The sequence below is a fragment of the Saccopteryx bilineata genome, chromosome 1 (assembly GCF_036850765.1).
Source record: "Saccopteryx bilineata isolate mSacBil1 chromosome 1, mSacBil1_pri_phased_curated, whole genome shotgun sequence".
In the NCBI taxonomy this organism is placed as follows: domain Eukaryota; kingdom Metazoa; phylum Chordata; class Mammalia; order Chiroptera; family Emballonuridae; genus Saccopteryx; species Saccopteryx bilineata.
Genome location: NC_089490.1, coordinates 312451866 through 312478379, shown reverse-complemented (window position 1 = coordinate 312478379; position 26514 = coordinate 312451866). Strand labels below are relative to the sequence as shown.

The 26514-nt window shown below is 38.9% G+C and overlaps 1 protein-coding gene across 1 annotated transcript in view; it reads right to left on the bottom strand.

Annotated features, from left to right (window-relative positions):
- The window catches only part of ALKBH8 (alkB homolog 8, tRNA methyltransferase), a 46701-nt gene extending 21176 nt beyond the window's left edge, over positions 1 to 25525 (bottom strand). The window contains exons 1-8 of the mRNA XM_066253653.1: positions 25405 to 25525; positions 23000 to 23135; positions 19043 to 19280; positions 12961 to 13092; positions 10842 to 10937; positions 9186 to 9290; positions 7599 to 7669; positions 1508 to 1614 (exon numbers count right to left, since the gene is read on the bottom strand). Coding sequence (XP_066109750.1) covers positions 1508 to 1614; positions 7599 to 7669; positions 9186 to 9290; positions 10842 to 10937; positions 12961 to 13092; positions 19043 to 19280; positions 23000 to 23128 — 878 coding nt within the window. The 5' untranslated portion in view covers positions 23129 to 23135; positions 25405 to 25525. The remainder of the gene's footprint in view (positions 1 to 1507; positions 1615 to 7598; positions 7670 to 9185; positions 9291 to 10841; positions 10938 to 12960; positions 13093 to 19042; positions 19281 to 22999; positions 23136 to 25404) is intronic.
- Between the last annotated feature and the right edge of the window lie 989 nt (positions 25526 to 26514).

The following is a 26514-nucleotide window of genomic DNA, read 5'->3' as shown; positions in this document are numbered from 1 at the left end:
TTGGGCCCAGTTCTATTTTGAGATCTCTTTCCCCTAATGCAACAGTTCCTGAGTGAAGTCTGGTTTTCCAATAGGTTCTGGTTTTTCTATGACAGTACTATAAAGTACAACTAGCAAAAGTTAAAAATTGTGTAAGAGTATGTTAAGAGTATTTTATCAATACTGAATTTCCCGAATTTGAGGACTGCACTGCAGTTTTATAGAACAGAGGTTGGCAAATTTTTCCTATAACAGGGCCAGATACTAAATAGTTTAGGTGTTAGAGGCCACCACATACAGCCTCTGTTGTATATTCTTTGTTTTTGTTTTTGCTCTTCACAACCCTTTAAAAATGTAAAAGCCATTTTTAGCTAAAGAGCTGTATAAAACAGACAGGGCCTGACCGGGCAGTGGCACAGTGGGCAGAGCATCAGACTGGGACGCAGAAAACCCAGGTTCGAAACCCTGAGGTTGCTGGATGAGTGCGGGCTCACCAGCTTGAGCGTGGGGCCACTGGCTTGAGCACGGGATCACAGACATGACCCCATGGTTGCTGGCTTGAGCCCAAGGTTGCTGGCTTTAGCAAGGGATCACTCACTGTTGTAGTCCCCTGGTCAAGGCACATATGAGAAAGCAATCAATGAACTAAGGTGCCGCAAATGAAGAACTGATGCTTCTCATCTTTTTCCCTTCCTGTTTGTCCCTATCTCTGTCAAAACAAAAAACAAACAAACAAAAAAACAGACAAGGGTTGAATTTGGCCCATAAGCCATAGTCTTTCAACCTCTGGTATAGAAAATGTCCTGCTCTTAGGAAACATATAATGAAGCAACTTACCCTGGTAAGATTCAGCAAATATAATACAGAGGATCCTTGGGTTACAACAGTCTCGACATAACAATGTTTCATTAGTTTATAATGCTCACTCTCATAAAAATTAAAAAAAATTGAGACATGAGTGTTTCAGCTTATGCTGTTAGCGTCGTACTTTTTTTACACTCATTTTTTGGTCACTTTTCTGTTACTACAGTAAAGGTACAGTACCATATATTTGTGTCCTTTTCCTTCGGCTTAGTTGTGTTTTTATGTTCTAGATTATGATTTTACAACTGTGTTAGGATAGGTAAGTGACTTACACCGGGTGTGTTTCTACTTACATCAAAATTTGGGTTACATCACTGTCATAGGAAGGGAACTGTGTTGTAACCCAAGGACCCCCTGTAACGATAACATGTAAAAGACAAAACACATGGCAAATGTTCACAACTGGTAAATATGGGAGAAAGGTGAAGATAGTTCACACTATTATGCTTGTAACTTTTCTTTAAATTTGAATTTTTTCAAAAGTAAAGGTTAACATTAAAAAAAAGCTAGGAAAAAAAAAAAAAGCTAGAGATGTCCCTGGGGTTTTAATCCCAGAGGATTCGATGTGCAGCCACGGGCACTGTTCTGGTGACTCACAGAGGAAAGAATGAGAACTCTCACAGAGCAAAGGGTGTCCTGTCACCAAGGTCATTTCAGTACATACCCATGAGTCCAAAGGTATCTAGATTCTCCTGTCATCACCAGCAAACTCCGACGAGGTAACATAACTGGCACTGTGACACCATCTGGGTGCTTAAAATCCATGACAATCTTGAAGTAAAGGCAAAAGCATAAAGATTAATGCGAAGTGATATGCACTCCAAGGAAAAGACTGAGTCAATGATTCTGGCTGCCTTTCTAGGCTAACAGAGATTACAGTATGATAATGTTTGCAGAATGGCATAGCACAGTGGTTCTCAAACTTTTGTGGACAGAAAAATTAACTGAATGATGAATAAACATACTTCATCCATAGAGAGACGAAGCAGGTACAGGGTGAGAAGCTTGGGAATCTGCACCTCTAGCAAGCACCCCAGGAAATTATGATAGTAAGGTAGCGGTCACATTCAAGGACTTTGGAGCTGAAACATTTATATCCTGGTCCTCCATTTACTAGCCATAGGACCTGGGACAAATATGATAAACAGACTGACTTTCGAGCAGGGCCCAGTTAGTGTGTGTATGAAGTTATATGATATATAGATAAGAAGTGGCTTGATGTCATAACTCTGTAAATTAACATAAACAAAAAGCTTCCCTAGGAACACCTTAAAAGTGGCTTGATGTAACATTTCAGTAGATTAACATAAAAAGGGCTCCCTGCGAGGAAATCCCAAAAAGGTGGTTTGAGGTGATAATCCTGTAGATTGACACCTGTTAGAAGGTGGTTTGAGGTGATAATCCTGTAGACTGACACCTGTTAGAAGGTGGTTTGAGGTGATAATCCTGTAGATTGACCAATGTTAGAAGGCATTGGCCAGAAAAGGTACTAAAGCTAAGGGCACCCCCTGCTGCGGTAGTATCCCAGACTCCAACATGAATGTGGTCTGTCTCCACACTGCTCTGACCAAAGACAACCGAGTGGAGCACACCAACTGGCCCCTTAAGCTGTACCAGGCACGCCATAGGATTTGTGAGTAATAAATTGTCTGTGTGATTCTTGCAACTAACTTGTGTACCAGTTGTGTCTTTCCTCTGGTGGCGTTAGTCTTGGCACTGATAAGTAGAATCCTCATAACTGCCTCAAGAGTAGTCTTGAAGAGGCTGTCAGCCCTGCTGATAAGCAGGAGTGTCCCACTGCACAGGGAAGTCGAATCAGGGATGCCTGATTGACATAGAGCTTGGTCTCTTGGGACACAGAGTCAGGACTTTTATAACTGAAGAAAAAAATAAAACAACAATGGTATGCAATTGGTGCTTGAAAATTAAATAATTTGGATTATCAAAGGATTAAAGAGAGACTTTGGAAAAACTAAGACTTTAAGAGGTTTGGGGGGAGGGAGGCTCTATAATCAAGACACAAAAGTTAGTTGCTCTCATATTTTAAATACTAAGACAAAGGTATATGACTCATTCTTTGTTCTGTAAATTAGTGATTATTTGAATTACAATCTAACTGTTGTTAAATAAAATATTTTAAACTATCCATAATTTTTTGTTTCATTTTTCCAGATATATTTTTTTCTGTGATATGTTTTTTTTTTAAATATATATATATATATATATATTTTTTTTTTTCATTTTTCTGAAGCTGGAAACAGGGAGAGACAGTCAGACAAACTCCCGCATGCGCCCGGGGATCCACCCGGCACGCCCACCAGGGGCGAAGCTCTGCCCACCAGGGGGCGATGCTCTGCCCATCCTGGGCGTCGCCATGTTGCGACCAGAGCCACTCCAGCGCCTGAGGCAGAGGCCACAGAGCCATCCCCAGCGCCCGGGCCATCTTTGCTCCAATGGAGCCTTGGCTGCGGGAGGGGAAGAGAGAGACAGAGAGGAAAGCGCGGCGGAGGGGTGGAGAGGCAAATGGGCACCTCTCCTGTGTGCCCTGGCCGGGAATCGAACCCGGGTCCTCCGCACGCTAGGCCGACGCTCTACTGCTGAGCCAACCGGCCAGGGCTTGTGATATGTTTTTATTGATGTGATTTCTAATTAATTCTTTTTTTGTTCTAGATAAGTCTTAAAAAGTTTTTTTCTTATTTATGAGAAAGTTTGGTTCTAGTTTTAAATAGATGCCCATTCATCTTCATCCTTAGCTGACACATTCTTATGGTACTTGCTGAACTAATTATTTGTCCATTAACATTCCTAGTTCATTATCACAAGGAAGTTTAGGTCAAGGGTGTATCTCAAAGCATGTATGTGCAACAAAGGCAGGCAGTATCTGGCAGCCGAACAAACCCATCAGAGAAGGAGTACTTAAGAGCAAAAGTCTACCTGACCTCACAGGTGCACATTATCCTCACAGGTCGTGGTGTACCCTACCCCTTGCTGGATATTTCCCTACGCTAGTCCTTAGGTAGGAAAGAAGTAAGCATTTGAGAGGGAAAGAACCTGGTTCTTTGATTAAGTCACTGAGCTAACCCAACAAATTAAAACTATAAAATTTAAAACAACTTGTTATATGAGATGTTAACTTGTTTTTGTTGTATAATCATTTTTAATTGAGTTTTCTGCTATAATTTGCAGCTAAAAGTGTCCTAACATTTATACATCATATAACGTATACATATAGCTATAATACCTTTGGAGACATGAAAGCATTATAGAAGATTACAATCTAATTGTACAGGGAAAATTAATGAATTTGAAAATTTCTGGTCACTATGAAATATACAGCATTTTTTAGATGAACTATAAGTGTTTTTTTTTTTTTTTTTTTTTTTTTTTTTTGTACTTAAGGCTATTTATACAATGCTAAGATAACTGCAAGACTCCTCCAAGTTTTAGAGCAGTAGTATTTAAGAATATTGCACACAATTCTGTGTCAAAGACAACCCTTAGTTTCTAACTTTCAGCCACAGACAAGATATAGCGGGAGCCCAGTTTCAGACTTCAGTCAAAAGAACATTAAAACCATTTCAATCACTTGAATCAAGAAATGGATTAAGTACAAAAGTATCGAGGAATCAACTCTAAGAACTCAGCTGTGTGTTTTTATATGTAAAGAATGAATATATAAATCTGTATTCTTTCCTAAATTTATTAATTTTATGACAATTTTATGGTCGCTAAAAGCAGGCATAAAAATTTTAGAGAGGAAATCTGTGGAGTTGTTACTGTTATGGAACGACTTGTTTTCACTGAAAACAATTTGAAATATCTTCTGTACTCAATGTGTGTAAGAAGATTCTAGGCAACATCACTGACAAATGTCAGGAAGAAACGGTATGCCCTATTTTTAAAAAAATTTTAAACTAATATGGAAGAGTGGCATTTAAGGGGACCAAACTATTTATACAGTTGAGTTCTGTTAAGTCATTGATTCCTAAAAAAATAAAAGTTCTTTCTATGATTTTAACAATCCTTTAAGCTTTTAGTGCAAAATCACATTGATTTCCCTTGGGAAGGTCCCGGATTTTTGCTTCTCATTGGGGGTGGTGCACGCTGTAACGGTGGTGGCTGCATAGCACCGGCCACTGACTGATACATTCCTCTATAAGTGTTTTTAAGAGCACGTTCAAGTAGTCATAAAGATAAGGCATTCAAGTAATATTTAAATAAAAGTTAAGAATAACACATGGAAACACCTTGTATTAGAGTAACAGTTAGGAGATATTAGAAATTGTGTGACGGAAGAAAGTAAAGAGTTAAACATAACCTCAAGGATTTTAGCCAAGGAGAAACAAACACTAATAACAAAACAAAATAACGATGCCACTGACAAATTATTACACTGAAATGAAAGCTGCAGTAGACACTACAGTAAATTTCTTAAAACAATTAAGGCTTTCAAGGATGAGAAAACAAAGAGAAAAGGACAAAAGTATGGGCCCCTGATTCTAGGTTTGGGGCAAGAAGCTAGGAGAGAATTAAAGTCATTATACAGCATCAAAAACACACAGAATAGCACAGGATGCAACAGTGTGCAAACGCGAGAAAAGATGAAAGTCATCCTTCTGGTGACTATCTAAAATCCAATTTCAAGGTCATGAGAACATGTACTTTCCTTTGTCACAGAAGTAAAACTTTCAAGTAAGGAACCCAGGAAACAGCATTTATTAAAACTCACTTAATTCCCATCACAATCCTTCAGCCAGACACGAGGTATTATTAATCTCATTTTATAGATGGGATAAAGGACCCCAAATACAACAGGCTGTTTTAAATAATATAATAAATTTAAATGTTTAGTAAACATTTTTTTTCAAAATTGAAGATTTACTTTCCCTTAAAAGCTATCTTTTATAAGAAAATCTATTCTTTTTTTAAATTTTAATTTATTAATTTTAATGCAGTGACATTTGATAAATCAGGGTACATATGTTGAGAGAAAACATCTCCAGGTTATTTTGACATTTGATTATGTTGCATACCCCTCACCCAAAGTCAAATTGTCTTCTGTCACCTTCTATCTGGTTTTCTTTGTGCCTCTGAAAATCTACTGTTCTTGACATACTTATAATATGCATGCTTTCCTGCTATTATAAAGATGGCTTTAATCAACAAATTCCATCATTCAAGTTGGCAGCTGAAAACTACATGCTCCTGGAGACAATATATGGCGACAATGATAACAACAGATTTTCAGTGCAACTAAAGGGCAAGTTGTCCTCTCTTTACAACTTTTACTAAACAACTGCATAATGACCTTGTAGGGTATTGAAGGAACCCATAGTTCCCTTTCCTCATATTTCCCTATAAGGGGAGAAAATTTCCATAGCAGTGAAAGTATAGGGGTGACACTGGTTAATAAAATTATAAAAGTCCCAGATGCACAATTCTGTATACATCATCTGTACTCTGTGCTGTGTGTTCACCACCCGAAGTCAGGTCTCTCTCCATCACCATTTATTCCCCCTATCCCATCTCCTACCTCCCCACTTCTTCCCTTTGGTAAACACCATACTGTTGTCTGTCTATGAGTTTTTATTTTTATTTCTTTGTTTATTTTTGCTTTTTTGATAGTTTCTTTAGCAATTTAAGTAAAATGCAGCTATAGAAATAAGTCAATGGATAAACATGAATCTCTTACTCTTCATATGTAAAAATAAATAAATTACCCTGTACTACTCAAAGTTTTTGAAAGGAATGAATCAGGTAATATATGTGAAAAAGTTTATCAAAATTCCAGACACATTTTTGTTTCCTTTGGTTGTAGCCTGCAGCTACTACCTTTTGCCACTAGATGGCAATGCTGCTTCAGTAAATTACTCCACTAAGGGAAGTCTGGATTTTAGTTAATATTTAAAAGTAAAATGTTAGGGTTTCAGGTAGGTGGAAGTGGGCAAAGGAGAGATAAACAGGGATGGAAAGAGACTTTTCTTTGGGCATTGAGTGCAATATGCAGTGTGCAGATGATATTTTATTGAGTTGTACACTTGACTGACACCTGTGTGTCACCCCAATAACTTCAATTTAAAAAGTAACAAATCACTCTGGCTGGGTAGCACTGTTGGTTGGAGCATTGTCCCAATACGCCAAGGTTGCAGGTTTGATCCCCAGTCAGGGCACATGCAAGAGTCAACCAATGAATGTACAAATAAGTGGAGCAACAAATCAATGTTTCTCTCTCTCCCTCTCTCTAAAATCAATAAATTAATTTTTTTTGTTGTTGTTGTTAAGTGAGAGGCAGGGAGGCAGTGAAAGACTTCCACATATACCTCAACCAGGATCCACCCAGCAAGCCCCCTACAGGGCGATGCTTTGCCCATCTGGGGCCACTGCTCTATTGCTCAGCAACCGAGCTATTTCAGCTCCTAAGGCAAGGCCATGGAGCCAAGCTGACCACTCAGGAAACTGGCCAGGGCCAAAAATTTTTTTTAATAAAAAACAAAAAAAATAAATAAAAGGAAAATGTGTAAAAAATTAAACTACAGGGCTTTTCCTGGTATCTGATGAGCTTACAGATAAAGCTTTGACACCTAAAAGAAGTGATAATTTCACATTCTGTAAAAAATAAGTGATAATGGGGCCTTTACTTTTCATTTTTAAAATCTCAATTCATCTGAATTAAGACATATGGGAAATCCTATGAAAAAGGGATTGTATAAGGTAAGACATTTGTTGATAGCTAATGAAAATGTCTAAATATTTACCTCTGACCCCAAACTGAGAGAAATGATCTCATCCTCAAAAGCAGAATGTGTGTCAATATGAGCAGGAATTCCTGAGATGAAAGGTAAAATGACATGTTACTTCATTTTTGCTTTTAATAGATTCAAGACCACTCTAAATGCAGCCTCACAATATTATGGTGAAAACACTGTTTGATAATCAGAAATATTCTATAATTTTAAAGGAAACTTTTAGGGTCAATGTGACTAAATAAAGTAAACTAAATATACACTAGAAATGTATTAACTTCATATTCAGGTGCCACTGAGACTTGATTATAAAGTCAAGACTTGAAAGTCACTGTTTAACCAGGACATTTATTCAACCCCAGTCCAAAAGGAAGATATAAAGATAAATAATAGTCATTTTTTCACTTGAACACTGGATTCCCAAGAATAAAAGTAATAGCTCAGGTGTTAAGGTTCAGCATACAAATAATTAAGATATGGTTTCCTCCACCACTCTCAATCTATGTTAAATGAGCATCTCTTAAGTGAGGGAAGTCTGCTACATGGTGAGAGTATATAAAGTAAATAAAACAGTCCCTGTTCTCAAGGAGTTTACAGACCAGTTTTAACCCTTTTAGTACAAACATTCATGCATGTCCTCGTGCTTCCTGACCATCCATTGTATGATCGTACAAAAAATTTTACTTTAAAAGTGTAAGGCAACATTAAAAAAAGGTGAATGTATGTTCTTGTTTCCAGAAATTGGCTATCAAACAAACATGATTTTAAATTAATAAAACTGTAACTGTAATTTCATTTTTTGATTAAAAAATTCACTCCTGAGGATTGGCGAGAATGAAAAAAACGCACTACTCAACAGGTGAAGGCTGAGGGGTAAATAGGCAATCATAGTACATGGTGATGAATGCAGACTGAAAAGAGATAACCCAAAACTCCTGCCACTAATAAAAACTTTTAAGATAATTCAATTACTAAAATAGCAGATGAAGATGTTGCTAACAATTGTAAAAAAAAATCAATAACCTAAAGATTTTTCACTAAGATGTCATCCTAGAACTGTCTTCCACATTCTCAACAGAGAAAAAACAGGACTAGATCATCCAACCAATTAGCCTTCTTCTCTGCACAGACATACTAATTCAGACTATCACAATAAAGCGGGTAGCACAATAAAGTGAGTCATAGTCTTTTTGCTAGTGGAAAGTCTTGCCTTCGATTTGTAAAAAGTGCAACACCTGTAACGCGTGATGAAGCAACGTGCAATAAAACAATGTATGCCTGTATCTGTAAATTAATTAGTTTCTTCCATTATACCTGTTACCTCTGTTTTTAAAGCAATCCTCTCTCTCTCTCTCTCTAAATAAAATATTGAGAGTGAAACCAAAAAGTCACAAATAGCAATTCTGTCAATTTGTTTACACTTTGAGATGCAAGTTTCTCAAGAGATTGATGTAGATTTACAAAGGATTAAAGTCAACACAGCAAAATAAGCAGTTACTCTAAGAATCTGAGCTAAAAATAGTATCTTTGATCTTAGAAAGTTACATAATCTTCTTAGCTATGGAACTTGACTGTAATTTTAAAAGAAGAAATACTCACCATGCCCAGGTTCATATTGGTTCACAGTCAACTGGTCAGGTTTATGTTTAATGAAACCTTCCTTCAACCATTTCTCCAAAATACTATCACAAACGTCAGGAAGACCTGAAGTCATTTGTCATAAAGATAAACATATTACAATATTTACTTGGCATGTTATACCCAAGAATAAAAAGTAGTCACTGTGATAAAAAAATAATACAGTTTTAATTTACTAATCAGATCCAAACAAAGCAAAATAAAAAGAAAACCTTCCTAAGAATCTCTTAAAATATTATACTGATGCCCTGGCCGGTTGGCTCAGCGGTAGAGCGTCGGCCTAGCGTGCGGAGGACCCGGGTTCGATTCCCGGCCAGGGCACACAGGAGAAGCGCCCATTTGCTTCTCCACCCCTCCGCCGCGCTTTCCTCCCTGTCTCTCTCTTCCCCTCCCGCAGCCAAGGCTCCATTGGAGCAAAGATGGCCCGGGCGCTGGGGATGGCTCTGTGGCCTCTGCCTCAGGCAGCTAGAGTGGCTCTGGTCGCAACATGGCGACGCCCAGGATGGGCAGAGCATCGCCCCCTGGTGGGCAGAGCGTCGCCCCTGGTGGGCGTGCCGGGTGTATCCCGGTCGGGCGCATGCGGGAGTCTGTCTGACTGTCTCTCCCTGTTTCCAGCTTCAGAAAAATGAAAAAAAAAAATAAAAAAAAAAATATTATACTGATTTTATCAAATTAAACATTCAAAAATATCAATTTTGCTGACTATAAGTTTGGTATTTTGTAAAACAGCAATAAAATTTACTATATTCTGTACTGGAAATAAACTCAACAAAGAATTCTACCAAATTATATACAATATTCTACCAATATTATATACATATTATGTTATAAATTCTTATTAATAAATTAGACAGTCATTAGAAAAAAAGGTAAAGTATATAAAAAAGAATACACGGGAAAAGAATATCAATGGCCAACGTCACTACTAAACAGGTAATTATAAAGTTTAAAATGTTTCAATCATCACATGTACGTCAGTGCTGGGGAAAAAGGTACACATTTGGTAAGAATATTGGGGTATATTTGCTTTAGGGGGCAATTTGTCAGTACCTATTAACATTTTTAAACAAATATAACTTTGACACAAATCTAATTTACTCATTTCCCTTTAGGAACTCTTCCTTGGTACATCCTATGTACAAAGATATTCACTGAAGCGCTTCTTATAAAAGCTAAAAACTAGAAATAAATGTCTATCAAAGGGAATTAACTGAATAAGCCAAGCTATATCATAAAGGGACATAAAAAATTTGGAATAACATATACAGTATATGAATATATAATTTATACAATATACTACTACATACTAACAACTATACACTCTTATCTTTGGACATAAAATCATTTTGTAAGGGTTTGGAATGTATCTACTAAACTGTGAGTGGTACTTCTAAGAAGTACAGAAGTACGGATAGTGTTCAGGACACTTTAGCTTTTATCTGCATGTATGAAGTTTTTTAACACAAAACTGCACTATTTAGCTAATTAAAATGTTTTAAGTTTAATCAACTGTTTGAAGTTTACCTAAATGTGACAAATGAAACACCCTCAACTATGATATATTTCTAATATATTAAATCTCTTTCTCTGAGCCAGCATTTATTAACAATTACTTACCCCCATGTAATGGCTTATCTTTATCTACATTGTTATTCTCATAGTGAAATTCATAACCAAAATGCTTCACTCTTCTGTGTTTTAAGGATTTTTGAACTGTATAAAGAGAAGAAAGTAAACTATTTGGGTAAAAAAGAATCTCATTCCTTCAATGGTGACTTTTGTTAACTGCTAAATACTGTCTTTAATAAAATTAACCATTCCACCTCATATCAGCTGTTCTTTTAAACCTAAAATTATAACAAGCATTTAAGAGTTTCACCTAGTGGAAGGACTCAGCCAGCTCGCACCAGTTTGGCAGAACCGATACTTCATTTTTTGTTGATTTTGGCGAACTGGTTGTTAGAATGGCACTTGTAATCAGGGTTCTCTCTAAGGTGGGCGCTTGGGCAGCCGCCCAATGTGGAAATCACACATTTACATTCCTCACTCTTTTTTAACGTTCATCTGCTGAACAGCGTATTCTAAGTGCCCGTAGTAATGTTCATTCCATCCATCGGTGAAAAAAATTGCAAGTGAGGACGCCAATCAAAAAGCAATATGGAAATATCTTAAATAACAGTTTTATTTCTTTTGTCAGGTGTTATTTAATTTTTCATTAATATTTTAAAACTCTTTCTCATAACAATCTAGTTTTGTGTACCTTTTTTATTGTTCTTATTTAAGTATTAAGTACATGAAATAATAAACTACCTTTCGATATATCATTTTTTTTATACTTAAAACAATCATGAGGGCAGAGAACCGGTTGTTGAATTATTTGAATCCCACCACCGGTTTCACCTAATCAATCTGAAAGAGCTCAACACGTTCACTGCCAGTCACAGGACTTGGTGATCTGGAAAGAGCCAGAGTAACCAATGTGGGAATATCTCCAGGCGGCTCTTCCTGCATGGTAACGGTATATATGGCAATGAACTGCTGACTCCTCACAGGAAATCTGCCTTAAGGAGGAGAGGAGCAAGTAAAATAATCTAGATTAAAATGGTAGGTCTACAAATGATGGCTAATATCAATCACTTTGAAGTTTAAAATTAACAGCTATATAAATGCTATTTATTATTAATGCTACTAAGATTTGTTGGTGTGACTTGTCTAACATTGAATCTAGACTATTTTAAGTAATTTTGAGGAAATATCAGAGTTTTACTAAACCCTTAAAGGAGAAGAAAATAAAAATCAGTAATATGACATTTTATACACTTTTAAAAATCACATTAGAATTGTTTTACTCATTGATACGTAAAGACACACGCAGCCCCATGTTCATTGCAGCATTGTTCACAGTGGCCAGGACATGGAAACAACCAAAAAGCCCGTCAATAGATGACTGGATAAAGAAGATGTGGCACATATACAGTATGGAATACTACTCAGCCATAAGAAATGATGACATCGGATCATTTACAGCAAAATGGTGGGATCTTGATAACATGATACGAAGTGAAATAAGTAAATCAGAAAAAACCAGGAACTGCATTATTCCATACGTAGGTGGGACATAAAAGTGAAACTAAAAGACATTGATAAGAGTGTGGTGGTTACGGGAGGGAGAGGGAGAGGGAGAGGGAGAGGGAGAGGGAGAGGGAGAGGGAGAGGGAGAGGGAGAGGGAGAGGGAGAGGGAGAGGGAGAGGGAGAGGGAGAGGGAGAGGGAGAGGGAGAGGGAGAGGGAGAGGGAGAGGGAGAGGGAGAGGGAGAGGGAGAGGGAGAGGGAGAGGGAGAGGGAGAGGGAGAGGGAGAGGGAGAGGGAGAGGGAGAGGGAGAGGGAGAGGGAGAGGGAGAGGGAGAGGGAGAGGGAGAGGGAGAGGGAGAGGGAGAGGGAGAGGGAGAGGGAGAGGGAGAGGGAGAGGGAGAGGGAGAGGGAGAGGGAGAGGGAGAGGGAGAGGGAGAGGGAGAGGGAGAGGGAGAGGGAGAGGGAGAGGGAGCGGGGGAGGCGCACAAAGAAAACTAGATAGAAGGTGACAGAGGACAATCTGACTTTGGGTGATGGGTATGCAACAGAAGTGAACGACAAGATAACCTGGAATTGTTATCATTGAATATATGTATCCTGATTTATTGATGTCGCCCCATTAAAAATAAAATTATTAAAAAAAAAAAAAGAATTGTTTTACTCACAATTTTGATTGTCTGTATCTTCTGTCCAATTAACACTTTCCAAAAGCAGTTTCTCATCCTCAGAAGAAATAATTTCTTCCACTATTTTGAGGCCTGGAGGTAAGGCTTGCAGCCCCAACCCTTCCCATTGTGCTGTGGGAAACCAAATTAAAATAATGATAATACAAAACTTAAAGATCATATATACAAATAACTCTGCCCACCATCATTTATCAGTTCATTAAACTCACAATCCTCATTTTATGAAGTAAGAATGCTAACACGCAGAACACATTAAAAGTGCTAAGAGGCCCTGGCTGGTTTGCTCAGTGGGTAGAGCATAGGCATAGTGTGCAGACATCCCGGGTTCGATCCCCAGTCAGAGCACACATGACTAGCAACCATCTGCTTCTCTTCCCCTCCCTCCAACCCTTCTCTTCCGCTTCCCCTCTGGCAGCCAGTGGCCTGAGTGGTTCAAGCATTGGCCCCAGGCACTGAGGTCTGCTTGGTTGCTCTGAGCATCAGACTCAGACTCTGAGGATAACTTGGTTGATTTGAGCACTGGCCCCAGACAGGGGTTGGCAGATGGATCCCAGCCAGGGCACATGAGGGAATCTGTCTCTCTATCTCCCCTCCCCTCACTTAATAAATAAAAACATAAATAAATAAATAAAATAAAAGTGTAAAACAAAGACCAAGACAAAAATTGTGGTTCATTTTATCCACTGCAATTTAACAGCACGCAGAATAATAGTGGTCCCTTGTCTATCACAGGGGATAGGTTCCAGAACCCCCCATGAAAGGCGGAAATTCACAAACCAGCGGCCTTATATTTATTTTATTATTTGTATATATTTTAAGGCTTTATAAACCTTCCCCACACTCTTATAAACCTTTCTCACACTGTTATTAACCTTTCCTACCCTCTTATAAATACTTCCAATATCTTGCACACTTTCTACACTCTAGAAAATGCTTATTTAACTGCAAAAATAATTAAAATAATATATAAAAACATCTATATACTGCAAAATCCCACAATGTAGCAAAAATCCACAATACAAAATTGGATATATACAATTTAAAAATCATGATACAGTAAGACTGCTAAAGTGAACCGCGATATGGCGAGGGATGACTGTATCTACTTAAATATTCTGTTTAAACATATCCAATTAACACTTTCCAAAAGCAGTTACTCATTCTCAGAAGAAATAATTTCTTCCACTACTTTCTCACTAAGAAACAAAGTTTTCTGGTCTGGTTAAAATGGAAGTGTAGATAAACACAGTACTCTAACTAATCCTACAACCACATCAAAACCACAACTAAACTATGTACAAAACAACCATCACTCAGAACTGCCTGAAATCTGGCTGAATAGCAGTCCTACCACTAAGGATACATAAAGATATAACACTGATACTGGTAGGAAGAACAGAGACATGGAACGGGGTGATCCCACAACCAAGTGTGGTAGTTAAAAACTGGGAGGGATATTGCAGCTGTGGAGGTCCCCTTGAGGAGTGAGAGAGGTTACAGTCCCACACCAGGCCCCCCATCCCAGGGTTCCAGTGCCAGGAAAAGGTTCCAGTGCCCCATAATTTCCAGCTGCAAAAAAACCAGTGGAGGTCGTGACTATGTGAGATGGAGGAATGCTGGAGTCCCAGGAGTTACTCTTAAAGGGCCTACACAGAGTTACAGGGACTCATTCTGTTTGAGCCCCAGCACTGAGACAGCAGCTCAAAGGAAGCGAGGACATGGGGAGGAACTGAATTGTCCAGCATCAGAATGAGAGCTGGAAGGCAGCTTTGGCCAAGATAGAAGTTGCTGACAAAGGCCATTGTTCCTTTTCTCAGCCCTCCCCAACAGAGCCAGCTGATGGGCACCATATCTGGGCCCCCATCTACCTGACTATAACTGTTGGCCCTGCCCTGGTGATTCTGAGACCTCACCCCACCCTACTGGCAGGCCCACCCAAGCCCGTTTCAGTGGCTTTTCCATACAAATGCCCTGTCTGGACTCATGTTTCAGATTCTTCTAAAGTCTCTCAAACAGGCAGCATCTGGCCTCAGCTTGTTCCATACCTCTCACTAAGTGGCCCCAGGCCTGGGACAAGCAGCAGCCAGCCTGGGTTTGCATCCTGGCCTCCCCTGGGAACTTCTAAGCCCAGGACAAGTAACAGTCATCTGCAGATTGCTTTGTAGCTCATGCCAGGTGGCCCCAGGCAGGGCCCAGGTGGCAGCTAATATTGGACTACACCTCCAAGGAGGCCCCAGAACCAGCACATCCAAAGGATAGCTTCAGATCAAGTCAAACCACCATCCAATCACCTCCAAAAATAATACACACAAGTGGCAGGCTCAGTGGGCACCAGAACCCTGATGAAGTAGGTCCTGCTCTATGGGGTGGGCCCCTGCACAGCTGATCATCCATGGTGGCTGAAGTTAGTCCTTGCAGCTGGTCTGCCTAGGGTTAAATTCCTGCAACTGAGGTGCCAATAGCAATCAAGACTCAACTACAACAGGAGGGTGCACACAGCCCACACAGGCAGTGCACCTGGAATGTCCAGCTCAGGTGACCAAGGAGGCTGTGCCACTGACTAGACCCTACAGGACATCTACTCTGTAAAGTCATTCTACCAAGCCCAGGAGATACAGCAGCTCTACTTAGTATGTACAAACAAACACAGGGTGGCTACCAAAATGAGGAGACAAAATAACATGTCCCAAATGAAAGAAAAGAACAAAACTCCAGAAAAAAGGAGACAAGTAATCCATCAGGTACAGAGTTCAAAACACTGGTTATAAGTATGTTCAGTGAACTCAGGGGAAGAGTAGATGAACTTAGTGATTACTTTGACATACAGATAATAGACATAAAAACAAAGATAGAAAATATGAAAAAGGAACTAGTCAGAAAAGAAGATACATTAACTGAAATGCAGAATGCTTATAGGGAATCAACAGTGGAGTAGATGAAGCAGAGAATCAAGTTAGATATTTGGAAAATATGGAAGCAGAAAACATCCAATCAGAACAGCAGAAAAAAAATGAATCAAAAAAATTTTTAAATGAAGATAGTTTAAGGAGTCTCAAGGACAACTTCAAGCATTTCAATCTTCACATCATGATGGTGCCAGAAGAAGTAGAAAGAGAGCTAGGAATTAAAAACCTATGTGAAAAAATGATGGAAAACTTCCCTAACCTGATGAATAGACACACAAGTCCAGGAGAAGAAGAGTTCCAAACAAGATAAACCCAAAGAGGCCCACACCAAGACACATCATAATTACAATGCCAAAGATTAAAGATAAAGAGAAAATCTTAAAACAGCAAGAGAAAAATAGTCAGTTATTTACAAAGTAGCTCCCATCAAACTGTCAGTTGATTTCTCAACAGAAACTTTGCCGGACAGAACAGGTTGACAAGAAATATTCGAAGTGATTTAAAGCAAGATTCTACAACCAAGATTATACAGCAAAGCTATCATTTAAAATCAAAGGACACACACACACACAAGTAAATAAATAAACAAACAAACAAACAAATAAAGAGCTTCCCAATAACAACAAAAAAAGCTAAAGGTGTTCATCACCACCAAACTACTATTAAAAGAAATGTTAAAGGGTCTTCTTGAAGGAGGAGGAGAAGGGCTCAAAAGTATCAATAATAAAATGACAATAAATACATACCTATCAACAATTACTTTAAATGCAAGTGGATTAAATGCTCCAATCAAAAAGACATACGGAGCCGTAATGGGTAACAAAACAAGACCATTGCATATTCTGTCTAGAAGATAGTTTAAAATGAAGATAGTTTAAGGATCAAAAGACACACACAGACTGAAAGCAAAGGTATGGAAAAAGATAATTCATGACAACAGAACAAGCAGGTCCTCGGTGGTTGGCTCACTGGTTGGGCATCGGCCTGGCATGTGGATGTCCCAGGTTCAATTCCTGGTCAAGGCACACAGGAGAAGTGACCATCTGCTTCTCCATCCCTGCCCCTTCTCTTTCTCTCTCTCTCTCTCTTCTCCTCCCACAGCCATGGCTCAATTGGATAGGTTTGAGTGCATCGGCCCCAGGTGCTGAGGATGGCTCCATGGAGCCTCTGCTTCAGCAACTAAAGAAAATCACTTGGTTGTGAGCATGGCTCCAGATGGGCAGAGCATCCACCCCAGACAGAGATTACTGTGTGGATCCCAGTCAGAGCACATGCAGGAGTTTGCCTCTCTATCTCCCCTTCTCTTACTTGGAAATAGAAGAGGAAAAAAAAAGAAAAGAAAAAGAAAAGAAAAAAAAAAGGGAATGAGCAAACAAAATAGTAGGTTGGTTGGCCCTGGCCAGTTGGCTCAGCAGTAGAGCATCGGCCCAGCGTGTGGAAGTCCCGGGTTCAATTCTAGGTCAGGGCACACAGGAGGGGATACCATCTGCTACGCCACCCTTTCCCCTCTCCTTTCCCTCAATCTCTTTCTTCCCCTCCCAGAGCCAAGGCTCCAATGGAGCAAAGTTGGCCTAGGTGCTGAGGACGGCTCCATGGCCTCCGCCTCAGGCGCTAGAATGGCTCTGGTTGTAATGCAGCAACGTCTCCGACACAGAGCATCGTCCCCTGGTGGGCATGCCAGGTGGATCCCAGTCAGGCGCATGTGGGAATCTGTCTGCCTCTCCACTTTTAACTTCGGAAAAATACAAAAAAATAAAAATAAAAATAGTACCTTGGGTAGCAATACTTATACCAGACAAAACAGATTTTAAAACAAAGGCTATTAACAAGAGACAGAGAAGAACCCAGGAATTCCACTTCTGGGTATTTATCCAAAGAAACCAAAAACACTAAATTGAAAAGATATGTACATCCATATGTTCAGTGCAGCATTATTTACAATAGCCAAGATATATAAGGACCTCACAAAGCTCAAAAACAAACAGTCCAATTAAAAAATGGGGAGAAGACTTGAACAGACATTTCTCTCATAAAGACATACAAACAACAGATAATACGAAAAGATACTCATCTTTGCTAGCTATTTGAAAAAATGCAAATCAAAAGTAAAATGAGATACTACCTCACAGTTATTAGATTGCCTACTACCAACAAGACAGGTAATAATAATTGTTGGAGAGGCTGTGGAGAAAAAGGAACCCTCATTCACTGCTGGTGGGAATGTAAATTGGTAAAGCCACTATGGAAAACAGTATGATGGTTCCTCAAAAAATTAAGAATAGAGTTACAATATGACCCATCAATCCCTCTACTGGGTATCTACCCCCAAACTTGAGTTGCACTGGTATGCAAGGACACATGCACCCCCATGTTCATCACAGCATTATTCACAGTGGCCAAGACATGGAAACAACCAAAGTGTCCCTTGATAGAAGATTGGATAAAGAAGATGTGGTACATATATACAATAGAATACTACTCGGCGATAAGAAATAATAAAATATTGCCATTTGAGACAACATGGATGGACTTGAGAATATTATGCTAAGTGAAATAAGTAAACCAGAAAAAGCTAAGAACTATATGATTTCACACATAGGTGGGACATAAAACTGAGACTCATAGACATAAACAAAAGTGGTTACAAGAGGGAGCGGGATGACTGTGAGGGGAGTAACGTAAGCCAAACATACAGTGACAGAAAGTGGTTTGACTTTGGGTGATGGGCACAGAACGCAATGAATAGTTTGCATGCTATAGAAATGTTCACCTGGAACCTATGTTTTCCTGAGGGCCAATGTCACCTCATTGAATTTAATTTCTAAATAAAAAAAATATATTAATAATATTTTAATACCCATGTCTGGTGACTGATGGGTACTATATTTATCAGGGTGATCACTTAATAAGTTATAGACTGTCTAATCACTGGAGGTACACCTGAAACTAATATAATATTGTACGTCAACTGTAATTCAAAAAGAAAACTTTATTAACGTCAAAAAAAAAAGAAAAAAGGTTTTTCATAATATCTACAGTATTCCCCTCTATAAATGAGTCAAAGTGCCTGTATATCCTGCAACTCTCAACTTAGGTATGAAAAGTAAACTCAAAGTAAAGCAAGAAATAATTTTAAAATACCTGTATGAAAATACCTTTTTCCACAAAATTCAAGTACAGAATGATCTTCTGTCCTAAATCATCTACTATTTCTTTTCCATTGAGGGTAACATAGGCTTTCTTGGATTCTTCTATCGTTTTGTATCTTACAAATGAGTAGGGCTTATTAGGTGGCATTAACAGAGAATCCACCTGTCCGACTTTCTCTAACACTGGGAACAGCTGGTTCCTACTCACACTGTTACCCAATCCACCATTGGCAACAACCAGGATCTTTAAAAAAAAAAAAGAAAAAGAAAGTTAATATAAATAATTGATATCAACCTGTTTATTTTTTTAAAATATTTTTAAATAAGATAAAATAAGATTATTTTTAAATAAGATTTCTACAAAGGTGTGTTATGAAAGAAAAAGGGGTTTCCTTATAGTAGTTATTTGGTTTTCCAATTTCATATAAAGTATGTAAATTAATTTACTAATTATTTGGGGATTAAAAAGTACTCTTTCTTTTTTTTTTCATTTTTTCATTTTTCTGAAGCTGGAAACAGGGAGAGACAGTCAGACAGACTCCCGCATGCGCCCGACCGGGATCCACCCGGCACGCCCACCAGGGGCGGTGCTCTGCCCCTCAGGGGGCGATGCTCTGCCCATCCTGGGCGTCGCCATATTGCGACCAGAGCCACTCTAGCGCCTGAGGCAGAGGCCACAGAGCCATGCCCAGCGCCCGGGCCATCTCTGCTCCAATGGAGCCTTGGCTGCGGGAGGGGAAGAGAGAGACAGAGAGGAAAGCGCAGCGGAGGGGTGGAGAAGCAAATGGGCGCTTCTCCTGTGTGCCCTGGCCGGGAATCGAACCCGGGTCCTCCGCACGCTAGGCCGACGCTCTACCGCTGAGCCAACCGGCCAGGGCAGGAGGCATTCTTAAAAGAAATTACGTTAAGACGTAGTTTTTATCTAAAACAGATGATTGCCAATGCAAACAAATGTTCACCTTCCCCCTGACCCGCTCAATTTGCATTCAGCCATGGCAACTTCACCCCATTGGCCAGTACAGTTACAGCAAGCAACCAATAAGCTATCGGTGACAGACACTTAAGCCGCATATAATAATAAAGATTATCTACTTAACCCTCATTAACATAATCTTCACAGCAATTCTACAAAGTGGGTAATATAAGCCCCACTTCATCAAGGAAGAAACTGAAGATCAGAAAAACTGGATTATGGTAGTGATTAGGAGCAGCTGGGTTTCAAATTTATTTCTGTCAGTTTCCAGAATTCCAAGTTTTGGTATCACTATTATACAGTGTTTACTAAAAATGAAAAGTAATGGTACTGGCTCAAAAAAACCCCAAAAAACTACTACAGGTTCTACTGAATATAAAATAGAAAAAGTCTCCTCCGTGCCTGAGTAATTCCTTCATTTGTAATTAAAACGTTTTCCTTTTCATGTTTCATCTTTACTTCCTGTAATTTGTGTCCTGCACCTATATTTAATTCAAGGGATTTTGATAATTATAGCTTACTGCCCTTCTAGTCTTTGTACTTAAAAAAAATTCTACATGGTATTAAGATCTTTAATTTATGATTCATGATTCCTAAAAACTTTATAGCAATAACAAAAATAAACCACTGATGTCCTACTCTGAACAGTTTCATCATTTATACTTGATATTGGCAAACTACTGAAAAGGGTCAGATAGCAAATATTTTATTAGACTCCACAGGTCATGCTAAATCTGTGGCATAGTCTTGTTTTTACTTAACAACCTTTAAAAATGTAAAACTCACTCTTACTTCACAAGCCAGATGTGACGCCTAATTTATACTAAACTGGAGATTAGAACACAATACATGTACACAAAATGGGAATATCTAGAACGTCGTTTTAAATATATGTAATAGAATTGTTTTTAAATTGGATAATAAGAAAAGTAACGCTTGCTTCTTTCATGGGTCAGCCAATACTTTTATGCAAGTAGACACATACACGTTAGTAAACACACTAATAAAATACTATAAAATACGGTGTAAAATTTGACCTCACCTGGCTTGTTCTGGACCTCATTTATAAATTAAAGTACCAAAATAATTTGGTTATATATAGCCATAGTTTCAAAAACATTTCTATATCCCCAAATCTAAGGAACTGCAAAGGATTTGTAAATGGCAAGGGTCCACTGAGGAATGGAGGAAGATGGTGAGGTGTGACTTGAATAACACTAATGGTCCTCAAAGATGCTGTCTAAGTGATTTGCAGGTAATTCTACAGGCAAACCACACAAAAAAAAAAAAGTTCAGTTGGGGATGGAAGGGAGGAATTTATTTCCTCTTACATGTGAGTTATACAATATAATTAAATGCAATAATTGTTTTATTTATCATTTTCAGCCACGCAATTTTCCCAATAATATGAAGTAGGGAATTCAGAAAAATTTTAAAGTTATCTTCAGTCTTGACAATTTAAAGATCACTGCTCTACAAAAATCTTGCAATGGCTATACATTTTTATAAAGGCACCTATATTTTATAACACATGGTGAAAAGAGCATTTGTTCTCACCTGAATAGGTAATATATATAGCAGCTAGAGGTCCATCTATAATTTTATTCTTTTCCCTTCAAAATATTATGGAGAAATATAGCAAGCCTAAACAAGATTATACTTTGAGATCCACAAAGTTAAGAGTAAAGCTTCTAGATAATCATAAAGAAAAGACAGACCCATCCAGAAAACAAGCTACAGAGGCAGCAAAGAAAGTGAACCCATTTCCTTTCTTATCACGTCTCTCCACGACCCATGTAAAGCAAAGAAAGCAAGTTACACTTGGGCAGAAATGAGGACAGGGTATGTCCGTACAATCCTCTGAAAGCTGTACAACCTCAGTGGCTCTTGGCAGAAAGTATGCAGGTACATTAACCCTAATCTGTTATCTATCCCAAACTTTTTAAAGGTATTTGGTTTAAATTCTCTGAAGTCATTAATATGTAAAAAAATCTAAATAAGGGCCTTTTACCTGTTAAATTTTAATCTCAACAGAGCACTCAATTCCTGAACTATGATGCAGCACAGAAGATAAACTACACATGAGATAAGGGAAGCATATTGGTCTGAGAGTCAAGAGACCTCAATTTTAATCCCAGCTTCACCTTCTCAGCCGTTTGTCTTTGGCTCCATTCAGATGATGGCTAAGCTTCCTACCTACTCTTCTCCTGTATCATAACAACACTTTATATTTATATGCACTTTAATGATTAATAAATACTGTCATATACGTGTTCTCTTTAGAATCTAACAATCTAATGGGATTAAAAAGTATGCAATACCATGTCTTCACAAATGACAAAAGCTGAGGTCAAAGGATGCTGCTCATGTCCAAATAAGTGGAGAATCTAAGAGTCAAAGGAAGTTTTTCTAATTCATAGCCCAGGCAGTCTCACAGTCATGTATATATATAATTTAATTATTCCCCTAAGATAATGAAAAGACTTTGTAAGTAAAACCTAATAAATAAAAAATGTTTTATAACATAAAATCAAAATACTTTATAATAGAGATGAAGTTAGGAAGAAAAGGAAGACTACAAAAGATCCAGCTCTAGGTTTGTAGCCACCCAGTATCAGTGGACATATCATAACTTCTCAAAACCTTAGTTTTCTCATCATCTCATAAGGACTTTTAGGGAATTAAATATAATAATGATTATAATTATGCTTCATAAACTGTAAACAGTTGTATAGTTAATACATACCAACAACCTCCTCTTATTCAACCAACACACTTAATGGAAATTCAAACAAAATAGAAAGTTAGCAAGTCTTAATGTATATATTTAATATAGATGTAAAACATGACTGAACCATAGCCTTCTTCTCTGAGCCATTAACAAACATTAATCATTTTATTAACAAATCAAATAACAACTATTAAAAATAATAAACACATTAACATGGCAATGCATTTACATTCAAATGACAATAATAGTTTCAGGTCACCTGAGTGGCATAGGATACTGCTTCAATGCCTTCGTGCCTCAGCAAAGTGTGCCTGGCTTTCATCTGTTTCCTTAAGAACTTCTTCTCAGCTTTACTGAGTTTGCAGTTACTTTGATGGTTGCTATCCATGGCAAGGCTGAAAAAGAAAGTACAAAATGTCAACCTTAAGAGTCCTGAAGGGACAATTATAATGATGCTATTTATATACTCTACAGTTTATAAATATTTCTGTGTGAAAATTCTTTTAAATGCTTACTTTACCTTTTACCAACCAAGAGAAGAGAACAACAAAAAATGCATGGATAATAAACACTCAAGAAGGTAACAAAAAAGCAAAAACATTTAATAGCATTTCTTGGGGTTCTACAAAACATTCCAATGCTCTAGCTCAATTTAGTGAGCTATTTCACCATAGGTGATGCATTCCTTTACTTACAAAGTTCGAGGCAAAATGTGCCACACACAAATTTCACAAATATAATGTTACAAAAGAAAGAAAAAAAACCCCAAATATTTCACCGAAGAATATACACTATGATTCCATTTACATAAAGTTTAAAACTTAAAAGCAAGCCATATATTGCATATATATATATATATATATAGCAAAATGCAAAGAAAAGGAAATGATAAACGCAAAGATCAGACGAGAAGTTTTTTATTGGAGGGAAGAGAAGAACGTAATATAAAAGGGACACAGTCATCAAAGGTATTTCTTTTTTTTTCAGAGACAGAGAGAGAGTCAGAGTGAGGGATAGACAGGGACAGACAGACAGGAATGGAGAGATGAGAAGCATCAATCATTAGTTTTTTGTTGTGCATTGTGACACCTTAGCTGTTCATTGATTGCTTTCTCATATGTGCCTTGACCGTGGGCCTTCAGCAGACCGAGTAACCCCTTGCTTGAGCCAGCGACCTTGGGTCCAAGCTGGTGAATTTTTGCTCAAACCAGATGAGCCCACGCTCAAGCTGGCGACCCTGGGGTCTTGAACCTGGGTCTTCCGCATCCCAGTCTGATGCTCTATCCACTGCGCCACCACCTGGTATTTCTTAAACTAGATAATGTTAAAAGCAGATGGAATGAGGTTAGAAAGTTTTAGGAGTCATCATAAGAAAGGGATAGCTAAATGGATATTTTTAACATTGCATTAATTATAATAGTTTATTTTAAGCTTCCCCCCTTCCACTGGACTGAGCTCTTTGAAAACAGGTATGGTTTCCCCAGAGCCTCTTGCAGTGCTATGAGTGTTTAGGGGTCCAGGCTCTAGGTTTAAATCTCAGCTCTACCACTTACACTGATCTGGTGCTTAGGTTTCTTCACCTATAAAATAGGAATAATAGTACCTATGCTTGGCATATAATGTCATCCAAACCCTGGACTAAAAATTTGACCAAACTCTAGCATGGCTTCCAGCATTATAAAACCATGTCGCTAAGATGAACCCAGCTACCCATTAAAATGCCTGCCTGAGAAAACTCAAAATGCTGCCAGGAAATTTTACTATATACTCTAGCAACGTCTGAAAATAGACCCTGATTCCCTTTCTCAGAGGAATTATGAAAAAGGGCTTACAATTGTGAATATGTATCTCTTGCAACTCAAAAGTGTCTCTGAAAGCCATTCCTGTGAAATGTAATCAGGAAGGACAGGGCCTGTCTCCCAGTCTCTGTGGCAGGACAGAATCCAAACATTGATAACTGACAGCTGCAAACACAGCTGTCCTAGTTGCATTTGCACTAACCGACCTTTGTACTTCTCTTCTCTGATGCACCTGAGCATTCCATTCTACCCATTCTCCCTTTAAAACACCCAAATCAATTCAGCACAAATCAAAATGGATTTGTGCAGCTCTTTGCTCCACTGTCAGGAGTTACTAAATAAAATGTTTTCACTGCTTTAACTACTATCTGGCTGTATTCATCTTTGACACTATCTCAGAACTTTGTTAAAGGGATGAAATACATCTATTACTAAATTAATGTCATCTACTTGAGGGCACGGACTTGAGTGGCTGGCATACGGCAAGTGTTCAATAAATATTTGTTAACTGAAATCAAAACCAAAGACTGGTGGTGGCCCAAGGGTCTCTGGTTAAATAAGAACAGAGGAAGACTCAGCTGTGTGAGTCACCAGGCCTCTAGCAAGGGTTTTTATTCACAGGATTGGCACGGGTCAGAAAACCCCAGGTTGCAACCGCTAGTTCCCAAAGGAAGGGTAAGATCGACACAGACACCACGTGAGCACCCGCACCAAACACAGGCACTGACAAGACCACCCGACGGAAAGACAACCTAGTGCCCAAGGACCGCACCAGAGGAGAGCTGGGGACATCCCTCCTCTCCCTAGGCTCTGAGCTCAACGCGGTGAAGCGGGACGACTTGCAGTCGTAAGAAGTGCCACCAACCTCTACCTCGGCTCAGTGAGGCTTCTCGCCACGGGTGTGGTCTCTCCTTTGACAGCTTCTCCAATTTACCCCAGAAAACTGCAGCGGATACTCGCACATTACCTCACCTGGGAGCTGCCATGTTGGGAAAAAGCGGAACTACATTTCCCATGAGCCTGCGGGGCGACGACGCAGATCCCACAATCCCCTTCGTCTCCCAGAGCTCTGGCCGGGGAAATCCTTCTCCCTTAATGGTGAGAGCAGTATGGGCATTAGAGTAAGACCTGAAGTTGAGACTGCAAAACAGCATTTACCTTTTGGAATTAATGTAATAACTACTGTGCACAAAGTAGCTGTTAAATGGTTGTTTATTCCCTTTCTGGTCTGCTGCTCCTGAGTTACGGGCCCAAATTTCCAACAATCTACTGTCTATCCTTGCCTCCATGTCCTTAGAAAAAGGTAGATACGGGTGAAATTTTGCATGCAATCCATTTTATACAGGCCTTTATCTTTTCTCTCAGAGAAGAGGATTTCCTTAAGCAATTGTAAGTTATGCTAAAACCTTCTTTTATTCATTATGTAACTCCAGTATCATCCATAGTCTCGTAATAGGAATTCAATAAATGTTGAACTGAAAAGAAACAATTTGAAGATGGAATTTATCTTCATCTGTGCTAAAAGCTTTACATGGTGATCTATAATAATTTTTCAAAGGTATTACATGCTGCCCTAGTGACCCTTTCCTTAGTAAAACCCTCGTCTCAGCTTCAGTCCTATATATGACTAGTGCAGGGGTTGGCACTAGTGAAGAAACAGTGTGGAGAGAACAGCCGTGTTAGGTTTGCTCGCCTGCACTTTGCATGATTAGTGTGTGAGCACATGGCAGAGCCAAACTGTGTAACCTACATAAGGCTACAGGTACTTTCCCTCAGCGCAGATTGCTTGCCTGTCTCTGTGAGGGGCTGTTTTCCTGTTTGCTTTCCTGCCCCTGAGATAAGAGGTTTTCTGCAGCCTGTTTGCTCACACACCATTAAGAATCTAATAAATAGGAATGGCCCAATGCTTTTCACTTTCCAACTTCGCAGTTCCTCTGCGGTCCGCCCAAATCCAATGTAAACCTGCCTGGCCTTG